General features: G+C 44.9%; 1 protein-coding gene across 2 annotated transcripts in view; it reads right to left on the reverse strand.

Moving 5' to 3' along the window:
* Nucleotides 1-14,360, reverse strand: part of mocs3 (molybdenum cofactor synthesis 3) — a 77,764-nt gene that overhangs the window by 34,789 nt on the left and 28,615 nt on the right. For both annotated transcript variants that reach the window (XM_070889280.1, XM_070889281.1), the window contains exons 8-9: nucleotides 3,086-3,148; nucleotides 57-220 (exon numbers count right to left, since the gene is read on the reverse strand). In XM_070889280.1, coding sequence (XP_070745381.1) covers nucleotides 57-220; nucleotides 3,086-3,148 — 227 coding nt within the window. The remainder of the gene's footprint in view (nucleotides 1-56; nucleotides 221-3,085; nucleotides 3,149-14,360) is intronic.

Below are 14,360 nucleotides of genomic sequence, written 5' to 3' on the forward strand. Positions count from 1 at the left end.
TTTCACAGCTGGACCTCTTTAATGCATTCTACGGTTTGACAATACAGTGCTCTGACCTGATCTGTTGCTGCTGAGCCACAGAACTTCTCGTAGTCGATCAAATCTTTCACTGTTGGATTCTCACCACACACTGCACATGTTGGCTGCTTGGGTCGAAGCTTAATGGTGCGAAATCGAGCTTCCAGAGCATCAAATACTAACATCTGTTGGCTGTAAGATGCTGAAGAGGTTATCGTTAAGGACCATGCTGGGAAAACATATTTCTGTCACAGGAAACAGGTTAACTTATTCCCAGTGAAAGACTCCTGCTGTGTAGACAGCTGGTAGCTGATAAAATTCATCCCTCAGCTATTTAAATAAGAAAGCTGTTTGATTTAGTAATACACAAGAGCCCTTATAAGATCAATTCTTAACTGCTAGGCAATCTTTAGTCTTCAAATAGGATTTAATCATGTTAGTACAAAGTGTACAGGGACTGAGTGGTGCATTGGGTTAGCACATTTCCTTTCACTCAGGGATTTGATTTGGAATACAATCGGACGATGGGATGAGAGTCTTCCTCCCTGCTCGCTGCAAAGGTTCTCACATGAGCTAAGTTTGGGCCATCTCAGCCTAGTTCATCATTCATGGATATAGATCCACATCACAAAATTTAGTAGCATAATTTGGCATCCATTCACAATCTAGCTCAGACAGCTTTGGGATGGTCAGTGCAGGAACATAAGAACATAAGGAATAGGAATCGGAGTTGGTCGTACGGCTCCTCGAGCCTGCTCCGCCATTCAATAAGATCATGGCTGAACTGATCATGACTCAGCTCCACTTCCCTGCCCATTCCCCATAACCCTCTCCCTTATTCCTTTATTTAAGAAACTGTCTATTTCTGTCTTAAATTTATTCAATGTCTCAGCTTCCACAGCTCTCAGAGGCAGCGAATTCCACAGATTTACAATCCTCAGAGAAGAAATTTCTCCTCATCTCTGTTTTAAATGGGCAGCCCCTTATTCTAAGATCATGCCCTCTAGTTCTAGTTTCCCCCATCAGTGGAAAGAAACATCCTCTCTGCATCTACCTTGTCAAGCCCCCTCAGAATCTTATACGTTTCGATAAGATCACCTCTCATTCTTCTGAATTACAATGAATAGAGGTCCAATCTACTCAACCTTTCCTCATAAACCAACCCCCTCATCTCCAGAATCAACCAAGTGAACCTTCTCTGAACTGCCTCCAAAGCAAGTATATCCTTTCGTAAATATGGAAACCAAAACTGCATGCAGTATTCCAGGTGTGGCCTCACCAATACCCTGTATAGCTGTAGCAAGACTACCCTGCTTTTATACTCCATCCCCTTTGCAATAAAGGACAAGATTCCATTGGCCTTCCTGATCTCTTGCTGTACCTGCATACTATCCTTTTGTGTTTCATGCACAAGCATCCCCAGGTCCCGCTGTACTGCGGCACTTTGCAATCTTTCTCCATTTAAATAATAATTTGCGCTTTGATTTTTTTCTGCCAAAGTGCATGACCTCACACTTTCCAACATTATACTCCATCTGCCAAATTTTTGCCCACTCACTTAGCCTGTCTATGTCCTTTTGCAGATTTGCTGTGTCCTCCTTCCATCTTTGTATCGTCAGCAAACTTGGCTACATTACACTCAGTCCCTTCTTCCAGGTCATTAATATAGATTGTAAATGGCATGTGAGTGTATGATAAAATGCTTTACTCTATTGTTTGGTATGCTATTCTTTACCTAAAACTGCTTGATATTGAAGGCATCCTATTGCTTAGCATTAACATCATTCACCAAATCAAAATCACACAAAAAAGTACAATGTGCTGTTGTTGGTGGCATGGAGCTGTGGAATGCAGATTCTGCCCACAATTGCAGCCTAACCTCATGGCCAGGGCATGTTTTGTGCCCAGCAAAAAGCAGGGGTGAAATATATAAAATAAACTTTATCTGAACAGACTGCAGTAGGTGGAAATAAAATAACATTTGTTTGCCCGGAGACTTCCTAAAGGTTCAAGGAAATTCCACGCTCCCTGGACTAACCACTCTAATGTACCCCGATGCTGCAACAAATAATATGATTTAGTGATTAAAGTACTCAAATATCAGAAGTAGCATCAGTAATATTGGATTCGCCTTCATTTTATCTCATAGAATCTATTCTATCTATTTAGCTATTTTAAGAAAAAGAATACAAGTTCAAATACACGTCAATCCACATCAAGGATTCACACAGTGGCCAACTGGGTGAGGGCAACTGGCATCAAGGTATGGCACCAAAGAGTTAGTGCCTTCAGGAGAAATGAGGAGGAGGTTCGAGAAAAGTAAAAGCATTTTATTTTATTTTCATTCTATGCCTCCCATATTTAACGGTGGGAATAACATCCAAAGAAATTGGCACCAACCTGGCTGAAAAAGTATCATTTAGACTCATTCAAATACCACAAATGAAAATTAATCAATCTGAAACGTTAACTCTCTTTCTCTCTCCACAGATGCTGCCTGAATTTCTAGCATTTTCTGTTTTATTTCAGATTTCCAGCGTTCACAGTATTTTGCTTTTGCCACAAATCTAAAGACTGTTATGGACACAGCTGTGACCAGACCAATCTTTGATGTATTTTTACGCATCAAACCAGCAGTTTGGGAAGAGAGAGGGAAAATGGGAGAAATTGGCCGGGGTGGGAGGGGGGAGGAAAAAAGTGAAAGGGTGAAAAATGAAAGATTTTAAAGTGACAAGCTAGTGGGATGCTACAAGCAAAAGCTGACAACTGCCACATGGTGGCAGTATTGCCCTGAATCACCCTCTTGCTGTTACTCTGTCTTTGATGTAATTTAACTCAAAATGCTAGATTTTCAAAATCTACTGAATTAATTCACACTTGCAATCTATTATTACAGCCAGCACTTTGAAGTTTAGCAGTTGCTATTATCCATTGCCTTCCCCCAATGCAGTAGGACATTCCAAAGTACTTTTTAGGTTTCTCAAATGCTGCCTTTGCAGCTGAGGAGCTAACATTTGGTTTATGTTTCTCAATAATAAAACAGACTGGTAAGGAAATAAAAAGATACATCCTATTCCTGATGCAATCTTCAGCACCTCCAGGGCCTGAATACATCCCAGAATTCCAGGCACTGCAACATGAAAAAAAACCTATTAGGCTTACACACTTCACTTAAAAAAAATGTATTAATTCACGGGATGCGGCGGCGCCGGCAAAACCAGCAAATATTGCTCATCCCTAATTGTCCTCGAGGTGGTACTCCCACAGTGCTGTTAGGGAGGGAGTTTCAGGATTTTGACCCAGCGACAATGATGGAATGGCGATCTATTTCCAAGTTAGGATGGTGTGTGACTTGGAGGGGAACTTGGAGGTGGTGGTGTTCCCATGCGCCTGCTGCCCTTGTCCTTCTAGATGGTAGAGATCGTGGGTTTGGGAGATGCTGTCGAAGAAGCCTTGGTGCCTTGCTTTCATGTTACGGTGGTGGAGGGAATGAATGTTTAAGGTGGTGGATGGGGTGCTGATCAAATTGTTGCTTTGTCCTGTATGGTGACGAGCTTCTTGAGTGTTGTTGGAGCTGCACTCATCTAGGCAAGTGGAGACTATTCCATTAGACTCCAGACTTGTGCCTTCTGGAAAGGCTTTCGAGAGTCTGGAGGCAAGTCACTCACTGCAGAATACTCAACCTCTGACCTGCTCTTGTAGCCACAGTATTCATGTGGCTGGTCGAGTTAAGTTTTTGGTCAATGGTAACCTGCTCCACCCCCATCGGATGCTGATGGTGGGGGATTCAACACTGGTAATGCCACAATGTCAAGGAGAGGTGGTTAGACTCTCTCTAGTTGGAGATTGCCTGGACTTGTGTGGCACGAATGTTACTTGCAACTTATCAGCCCAAGCCTGAATGTTGTCCAGGTCTTGCTGCATACGGGCACGGACTGCTTCAATATCTAAGAAATTTGGAATGGAACTGAACACTGTGCAATCATCAGCGATCATCATCATCAAACATCCCACTTCTGACTTTCTGATGAAGGGAAGGTCATTGATGAAGCAGCTGAAGATGGTTGGGCCTAGAACACTGCCCTAAGGAACTCCTGAGGCAGAGATGATTGGCTTCCAACAACCACAACCATCTGGGTTGAAATTCATTCATTGTGAATTTCATATTATACCAACGACAAATACTTCCTGACTGTTGATACTGTAACAGAACCTGCATTAATTTTATATATTTAAAGAGAGAGTAGGGGTGTGGGGAAAAGGAGGAAAGAACAAACGTGATGTATGTATATACACACTTCAAATAACCTGTGGGCAAAGAGGTGACAGAGATAGAGTTAACACAATTGTAATTAAAAAAAAATGTGGCTTCTCAGCCAATTAATGAATAATCACATAAATCACGTTCATTAGACTCACAAGAGAATGCCTGCTAAAGGAGAGTGATGTTAAACACATCAAAAATACCATATAACTGTTCAGGAGAACATAAAGCCCCTTACCCCACCCCACTTTTCTTTACCTTCTACACGGTACATCCCCAGTGTACCATAACCTTTTTCCATTCTACTCCTCCTAGTGATACCTAGGTCTGGCAATTATAATGTACAATAGATTTGAGGAGCACAAAGGAAAGTACAGTAAACATAATAACTGCCACACCTGATATTATCTCTGTAGATTTCCATTTCACAAGACAGGAACCAGCTCACAATTTTACTTGCACCCTGATAAAGAACAAACTGGTCAATTAATGCTGCAACTGGAAACTGCTGCTTTGGGCCCAGGGGCAGCATGGGCCAGCCCACACTGCGATATGTGTGTGCACTAGGTCCGTGTAGCAGAGCTGGTCTCCACTTGTCTTGGTTAATCCTTGCCACTAGACTAAGACCTCGTTCTGTCAAGCCCGTGTGGTGGCTGGTCTGCAACGGCCACCACACATTTAAAAAATCCACGCACAGGCATCTTCCACCCTTCAGGATGTAGTTCGGGATCTGGAATATTAGGTCCTTCATTGAAACACCTGTGAACTCATCCCTTTTTGGCATGGATGCAAGTCAGCCTCGATACGAGGGACTGCCTATGATGGTGATGATTTCCGCTTAGAGTATTCTTCAAATTAATTATTGAAAAATTGTGAACAATTCTCCATCTTGACCCGACCACTAGGTGGAGTACTTGATAATATCAGAGGCACTTTGTTTAACAAAATAAACCAGCTTGGCAGTGAAAAAGGTAAACATGTGATTTTATATTGCAAACATCAATCAAGTGATTTCTCTTCCGTTAAACTTCAGCTTTGACCTTTTGAACACTATTGTTTGCAGATGACACTAAGCTGGATGGCAGTGTGAGCTGAGAGGAGGATGCTAAGTGGCTGCAGGGTGACTTGCACAGGTTCGGTGAGGGGCAAATGCATGGCAGATGCAGTATAATGTGGATAAATGTGAGGTTATCCATTTTGGTGGCAAAAACAGGAAGACAGAATATTATCTGAATCCTAGACTGGGTGATGTGGAATGAGAAAGGACTAATTAGAAATCTTGTTGTGCAAGGCCCCTTGGGGAAGAGTGAGCATAACATGGTAGAATTCTTTATTAAGATGGAGAGTGACACAGTTAATTCAGAAACCAAGGTCCTGAACTTAAGGAAAGGTAACTTCGATGGTTTGAGGCGTGAATTGGCTAGAATAGACTGGCAAATGATACTTAAAGGGTTGACGGTGGATAGGTAATGGCAAACATTTAAAGATCACATGGGTGAACTTCAGAAATTGTACATCCCTGTCTGGAGTAAAAATAAAACGGGGAAGGTGGCTCAACCGTGGCTAACCAGGGAAATTAAGGATAGTGTTAAATCCAAGGAAGAGGCATATAAATTGGCCAGAAAAAGCAGCAAACCTGAGGACTGGGAGAAATTTAGAATTCAGCAGAGGAGGACAAATGGTTTAATTAAGAGGGGGAAAATAGAGTACGAGAAGAAGCTTGCCGGGAACATTAAAACTGACTGCAAAAGCTTCTATAGATATGCGAAGAGAAAAAGATTAGTGAAGACAAACGTAGGTCCCTTGCAGTCGGATTCAGGTGAATTTATAATGGGGAACAAAGAAATGGCAGACCAACTGAACAAATACTTTGGTTCTGTCTAACGAAGGAAGACACAAATAACCTTCTGGAAGTAATAGGGGATCGAGGGTCTAGGGAGGAGGAGGAACTGGAGGATATCCTTATTAGGTGGGAAACTGTTAGGAAAATTGATGGGATTTAAGGCCGATAAATCCCCGGGGCCTGATAGTCTGCATCCCAGAGTACTTAAGGAAGTGGCCCTAGAAATAGTGGATGCATTGGTGATCATTTTCCAACAGACTATCAACTCTGGATCAGTTCCTATGGACTGGTGGGTAGCTAATGTAACACCTTTTAAAAAGGGAGGGAGAGAGAAAGCGGGTAATTATAAACTGGTTAGCCTGACATCAGTAGTGGGGAAAATGTTGGAATCAATTATTAAAGATGAAATAGCAGCACATTTGGAAAGCAATGACAGGATAGGTCCAAGTCAACATGGATTTATGAAGGGGAAATCATGCTTGACAAATCTTCTGGAATTTTTTGAGGATGTAACTAGTAGAGTGGACAAGTGAGAACCAGTGGATGTGGTGTATTTAGACTTTCAAAAGGCTTTTGACAAGGTACCACACAAGAGATTGGTGTGCAAAATTAAATCACGTGGTATTGGGGGTAATGTACTGACGTGGATAGAGAACTGGTTGGCAGACAGGAAGCAGAGTGTCAGGATAAACTGGTCCTTTTCAGAATGGCAGGCAGTGATTAGTGGGGTGCCACAGGGCTCAGTGCTGGGACCCCAGCCATTTACAATATACATTAATGATTGGATGAGGGAATTGAGTGTAATATCTCCAAGTTTGCTGATGACACTAAGATGGGTGGCGGTGTGAGCTGTGAGGAGGATGCTAAAAGGCTGCAGGGTGACTTGGACAGGTTAGGTGAGTGGCAAACACGTGGCAGATGCAATATAATGTGGATAAATGTGAGGTTATCCACTTTGGTGGCAAAAGCACGAAAGCAGAATATTATCTGAATGGCGGCTGATTAGGAAAAGGGTAGGTGCAACGAGTCCTGGGTGTCATGGTTCATCAGTCATTAAAAGCTGGCATACAGATACAACAGGTGGTGAAGAAGGTAAATGGTATGTTTGCCTTCATAGCTAGGAGATTTGAGTATAGGAGCAGTTGTACAGGGCTAGGTGAGGCCTCACCTGGAATATTGTGTTCAGTTTTGGTCTCCTAATCTGAGGAAGGACGTTCTTGCTATTGAGGGAGTGCAGCAAATGTTCACCAGACTGATTCCCGGGATGGCTGGACTGACATATGGAGAGACTGGATCAACTGGGCCTTTATACGTTGGAGTTTAGAAGGACGAGAGGGGATCTCATAGAAATATATCAAATTCTAACCTGTCAAATTGGACAGGTTAGAGGCAGGAAGAATGGTCCCATTGCTGGGGAATTCCAGAACCAGGGGTCACAGTCTAAGAATAAGGGGTAAGCCATTTAGGACTGAGATGAGGAGAAACTTCTTCACTCAGAGAGTGGTTAACCTGTGGAATTCTCTACCGCAGAAAGTTGTTGAGGCCAGTTCGCTAGATATATTCAAAAGGGAGTTAGATATGGCCCTTACGGCCAAAGGAATCAAGGGGTATGGAGAGAAAGCAGGAAAGGGGTACTGAGGTTGAATGATCAGCCATGGTCTTATTGAATGGCGGTGCAGGCTCGAAGGGCCAAATGGCCTGCTCCTGCATAATTTCTATGTTTCTATGTTTTTGGATTGTTATAATTATGTTATAAGGCCACCTAGGAGAGCAGTACACAGGATCAATGATTTATTCCTTAACTGATGGTTAAGACTGATACGGTTTCTCAACTTTCATGTATGCTTCCATCTTGGAATAATGACATTTCACTTCTCTAACCAAAGAACAACATTTTAGGATTTTTATTCAAAGTTCTCCCTTAATAAGTAAATAAAATATATAAATTAGAAATAAATTCCATTCAAAACCCAGTTTCAAAACTTCTCACCCTAATGGAAACCTAATGGCCCGGATTTTGCGGTCAGCGGCGAAGGCACGGTGCTCACCATCAACCTCAAAAAAGCTGACCGCAAAGATTTAGCAGGCTCTAGAGCGCATACTTTCTCTGTTCTGACATCCATTTCAACTTGGCACCTCTACAAGGGATCTGTGGCGTCCAGCAAGCAGGCTGATCAGCCAATCAGCTTGAAGAATTCTCAGACACCAAAGCAGGAAGTAAAAACCAGGGAATATAAATCACCTTTAAATCAGAAAGCGAAATAAGGATTGGGGCATACATATGGGGTTAAGGGAGAAATGTCAATATCAGAAAAACTTTTTTTATTCTATTAAAAATCTGCAATTTATAAAAGTTCTTCTGAGGGAATGAAACTCCACATTTGCAAAGTTAATTTTTCAGGGTCAGAGAGGTTCTTCAGCAGTAATTATGACTTAGTACGCCGTTAAAAACAAAGTTACTCCTGACTGAAAAAGGCTTAATTTTATCATTGCTCCTTACAGCAAGAATAGTGTGTAAATAGTTTTAGTTCATAAATCAGTGATTTCGAAATGATTCCATCTGCAAAGACTGCAACAGCGCACCCTGTGGAGGAGCAGGGCATCACTGACCACGCAGGTGCGGACATCAGAAGTTGCTGTTAGTTTTACAGCCTGACAGCCTCGCCATTATTACTATCACAAATTCCGGGCCATTATGTGTGCTCTAGTGACATTACAGGTGAGGACGTGCCACCTAAATCCCAGAACAGCTCTATTCATTTCATGAGGACCACCATATCCAACCGGCCTGGGAGCTGATCCAGATCTACCAAAACCCCCGAAAATATGGTTATAGTTTGGATACTGGCAATCCCTATAGAAGTGAGTGGAGCCACACGGGAAAGTAGGCAGTTCTTCACAATTAGTGACATCAATGGAATGGCTTGGAAGGAAGGCTTTCCCTGGTGAGAAATTAGAAGTTTCCTTTTAACAGAATGGAATATCTATAAAATATTAAAAGTCTTGTGTAGAGCATGCACTTCCTACGTGACATTTACTTCCGGTCACATTTTACTGATAATACTATTATAGGGCTCAAGTTTCGGCCTGAGTTGCTCCTATTTTTTTTAGAGCAACTAGTTTAGAATCGAACATCTTAGAAATTGCAATTTTTGGCATTTAGTTTGCTCCAGTTCTACTGAGTTAGAATAGTTTCCATGATGATCTGCTAGTTTCTAATTATATCGATATAATTTTTTTAATAGATATCGGGGAGTAATTCAAACATGAAGTATTTCCCACCATCCTTAGCGTAAAGTTCAGTACACACAAACTGAACCTTCATGCAGTTTATTAAACACATATGTATCTGGGGTTAAGACAGTTTTATCAAAGTGAGTGATGTTTTGCCATTCAAGGGGAAGGGCAAGTTGTGGATTGGAGAAGTGACCGGGGTACAATATGCTTCAACTCTGCCGAGGGTGGGGGGGATGGACGGGAGCTTGGTATAGAAGAACACTGGTGTACCAAAATGACAGGTCATGTGGAAATACCAAGTAGAGTCAATCAAAATCACTCTTGTACACCTCCTTACTAAACAATCACAAAGCAACAAAGCCTGGAAGTACATGCCAAGGCATTGCTGTTGTGTGGGACAGGCTGGATGGACCAGCGGGTTTCTTCCTGACTGTCATTGTTGTATACACAGGTACACAGAATTCAGGTATAGTGTGTAGCACGAGTGGATGTAAATGAAAAGTGACAGGAAAGGAGGGAGACTTGAGAGTAGTCTTTAATCGCTCCATAAAGGTTCAAGCTCCGTGTCAAGTGCCAGAAAACAGGGTCTTGGGCTTTTTTGTCTCGTAAAGAAACTAGGGCCATTATAAGAAGTTATTTATATAAGGCTTTGGCAAAATCGCACCTGAAGTATTATGTAGCCTTTTGGTCCCCCCTAACTTCAAGGAGGATATTTGGCCTAGAGAAAAATACATTGAGATAGACTTTGGGCTGGATTTTTGGCATTTTGCGATTGTGCCCGGAAAAGCGTGAACTCCAGTGTTGCACGACAGAATTTGTGCAGCGGAGCCAAAAGGTCTAACCATGAAAAAAAAATCGGCTGTTCTGCGCATGTGCAAATTTTTTTTTTTTTCCCGTGCTTCTGGTCTGCTGTCCGTTCGCAAATGCTAATGCAGGGCGTGGCCGCGCGCATGCGCAGTACACCTGAATGAGCCATTTTATTATTCGATTTTGATGATGGCGAAGGAAGACAGCAAGCAGCGTGCGAGACGATTTACACAGGAGGCTAATGAAGCTCTTGTGGGGGCTGTGGAGAGGAGATGGCAGGAACTACATAGAAAGGGTGGATCTAGACCCCCGCCAGCGAATTTTAACAGATTCTGGAGGGAGATTGCTGAGGAGGTCTCTGCCTCATATACTGTATACAGTGCCAGAAAATGTTCAATGATCTTTCGATGGTCATTAAGAGTACAATTTTTATTCATGCACTCCTTTATTACTTAAATTATAAATCTGACACACTATTTGTTCTCATGCTGTTGCTGTCTGAGCACTCTGTGGGTTGCCTCCTAAAATGCAATAGGTAGGCTTAGTTTGACACCCAATTTGCCATGAATGATTATTAAGATTGCTTTCTGAGATCTTATAAGATGTTTCTGCACTTCGATGTCCTCCTGATTAACCATGTGCAACTTCCAAGGCTTTAAACAGAGGACTGTATTACATTCAGACAGTATGGTATAATGCTTTGGTGGCTATCTGTGTGTGCCACAGGAACTGATGGACACTCTGGTAACCATTCCCATTTTAATCTTTGCAGACAAAGTCCTCCCACAATCGCCGCGAGCAATTGAGGACAGGCGGCAGTCCACCTCAGACCCTGCCACTTACGGACCTGGAGGAGCAAGTGGCAGGCCTCATCGGCATCTCAGGTCAGGCAATTGCCAGTGGTGGCGCTGACCCCTGCTTGCGTCCTGAGGGTAAGTCCTGCATACTCCCTGGGCTGGATTGGGTTCAATGTGATGCAGTGTCTCTGGACTAAATATAATGGAGTAGCGGCGGTCCTTCAAATGAGCCTGTGATATGTGACCTTCCTCAAGTCATCCTGCCCCCTCCCCTGCTGCTAACCATCATCATCATAGGCAGTCCCTCGAATCGAGGATGACTTGCTTCCACGTCAAAAAGTTCACAGGTGTTTCAATGAAGGACCTAAAATTTCAGGTCCGAACTAAATCTTGAAGGGTGAAAGATGCCAGTGCTTGGATTTTTTTTTTTTTAAACGTGTGGTGGCCGTTGCACACCAGCCACCACACGGGTTGGACAGAGCTAGGTCTTGGCCCAGTAGCAAGGATTAACCAAGACAACTGGAGACCTGCTGCACGGACCTAGTGCGCACACATATCGCAGTGTGGGCTGGCCCGTGCTGCCCCTGGGCCCTTGCCTCTTCTGGGCCCCGATCATGTCCCTCTACAATCTCTCACCGCTCCTTCTCCCCGACCTCGCCGCTCTTGCAGTACCTGCCCACGCTCCAATCACCGACCTGGACCTTGATGACGTCCCTTTTCACTGCAGTTGCTCTCCTGCTCCGGCATGTGCTGCTCCCTGGAGTGATAGGCCACCACGCTGCTCCTTCCGCTCCCCGGCCTGCTAACCACTCATCTGTTATCGCAGACGCCGAATCCCTGGGAACAACCCTCCATGTCGGGCCATCATGTGGAAAAGGAGCAGGAATTTGAGAAAGAGAAGTTGATGGAGCAGCCGACTTCGGGGAGTGGGGGGGTGGCAGATGCAGTCTACACCTCTTTTACCACTGGCAAACACCTCGTCCGAGGATGATGCTACATTCCCAGGCTTTGAGATCTCTGAGGCTCCTGGCACTAGTAGTGTGCAGCAACACAGTTCTGGGGTTGAATCCCGTATGCCATCTCTCCGGAGGGTGAATCGGCAAATTCGGTCTGCTGACAGACAGGCAGACGCGGAACTGGACATGATGGAACTGTCCAGGGAGAGCATCAGGTCTTGATGTCCTGGGTAGGATTCCCGTGACCATCGAGAATCTCACTCCGACCATAACTGAGATAGGATCGCAGATTGTCGGTGCGAGCCATGAAACCTGCGAGGCCATCACTGCCCACACGAGGCTGGTGGCCTCCACCAGTCACAATGGAATCCTGGTGTGGCGAGCAGCCTTTCAGAGGCCCCCAGTGTGACACCCAGACACACCCCCACACCACCTGTGGCTGATGATGCCGATGAAGAGGTTCACCAGTCAGACGCCGGGCCTTCCACGTCACGAGCTCATCCAGTGTCCCCCCCGCGAACACAGCAGCGCTCCGACAATGTTGCTGCACGCTATCGTGGTGCCACTTTGGGTACGAGGAGCAGGCGAGGGAGGGTGCTAAGGGTAAAGGGGGGGGAAGCCGGTGGTAAAAGATAGTGGGGCAGAGATGTTTATGTTATTTTATTAAAGTTTCAATGTTTGCAAATTATGTTAAAGTTATACAGGTGCAGAGCCTAAAATCCGGAACCTCGGGACAGAGGCCGCTCCGGATTCTTCCGAATTTTCAATTTGTTTTCTGATGTCAAGAATCCAGAAACACCCGAGCCCAGGTTTGGATATTTCCAGATTTCGGAACGTCATAAAGCCGTGACGGGGGGCAGGGGGCGGAATTCCCGCAGAAGAACTGTTTGGACTGTCCGGTCCCGCCAGGGAGGTTGTCGGGCGGGCCCCACCAAGGAGGTATTCGGGCCGGCTGGCTCCGTTGAGGTGGTGTTCGGGCCGGCTGACGAGGAGACCCCAAGGTAAGGGCGGCGAGGTTCCGAGGTTGGGCAGCAGCGAGCCTCTGAGATCGGGCAGCGGCGAGGTCTCAAGGTCGGGAGGGTCGTCTGGTCCGGATTCCAGAACATTTCACAGATTCCGGACGACCCTGCCACGGATTGTCCCGGAGTCCGGATTCCGGAACTCCGGATTTTGGACGCTGCACACTGCACCTGTACAATTTTACAATGTTTGATAAATTCCTTTGTTCACTTTAACCATTCCTGTGTCGTGTCTCATTTGCAGAATAAGAGGAGGAATAGTCAACATGGTGGGATTGAGTGGCCAGGCAACGGTCAAACGTGCTGTTCATTCATCAAGCAAAGCGTTCAATTATGAGCTGCTGATGTAAGGCTTTTGCAGTGGCTAAATTTCCACAATGCGCTGCTTGAGCACTTCAACGATGTTCCAACGATGTTGCGTGTGGCTGCATGACTCTCATTATAGCGATGCTCGGCTTCTGTCTGAGGATTCTGGTGGAGGGGGGGGGGGTCATGAGCCAGGTGGCGAGGCTGTAACCTTTGTCCCCGAGCATCCAGCTCTGTCCTTGTGATTGAAGCTGGAACAGGCCTAAGACAGTGCTCTCACCCAAGATGAAAGCATCATGGATGTTCCCTGGATATTGGGCATTGACTACCATGATGTGCTGAGTATAGTCGCAGACGATCTGTACGTTCATGGAGTAGAATCCCTTTCGGTTTCGGTAAACCTCTGGATTCTGTAAAGGTGTTCGCAGGACGATGTGAGGAAAGTCAAGGGCACCCCGAACCTTGGGGAAGCCAGCAAATCGTCCAAAACCTACAGCCCTCTCATTTTGGGCCTTCTTGGTCAATGGGAAGTTTATGAAGCCCATCCTGCGTGCGTACAGTGATAGTAGTTGGGGTTGTCACCTGGCGAATGCAGCAATATGTAGCGTGCTGCAAGATGGAGCATATGTCCCCAGCTGATGCCTGAAAAGAGCTAGAGGCATAGAAGGCAAGTGCTGCAGTCACCTTCACCTCGACGGGCAGTGCAGTCCTGGTGCCGCTGGTAGGCTGCAGGTCTGCCTGTGCAAGCTGGCATATCTCTGTCAGCACTTCTTTTTGGAAGCACAGCCTTCTAAAGCACTGTGCCTCAGAGCTGCAGGTATGAACGATGTTCCCTGTAAAGTCATGGGGGATAAGGCCTCTTCCCCATACGTTTGTGATCTCTTCGATTACGTTCAAAATGATCATCAATAAGCTTGCTTGCAGCTCGACGCCGTATAAATATAGCAGCCATGAATAATGGCTGGCATAGTATAGCCCCCATCTTTTAAAATGTCCTTTAAAACAAACGATAAACTCACAATGAAAAGTATGCAGTAACGCAGCGTTCTTCTCCCAATGCTTTTAATCACTCAGAACTCTGACTATCTCCTCCGTTTTCGCCTGATGCGCCCG

This window comes from Pristiophorus japonicus, chromosome 9, assembly GCF_044704955.1.
Source record: "Pristiophorus japonicus isolate sPriJap1 chromosome 9, sPriJap1.hap1, whole genome shotgun sequence".
Lineage (NCBI taxonomy): Eukaryota > Metazoa > Chordata > Chondrichthyes > Pristiophoridae > Pristiophorus > Pristiophorus japonicus.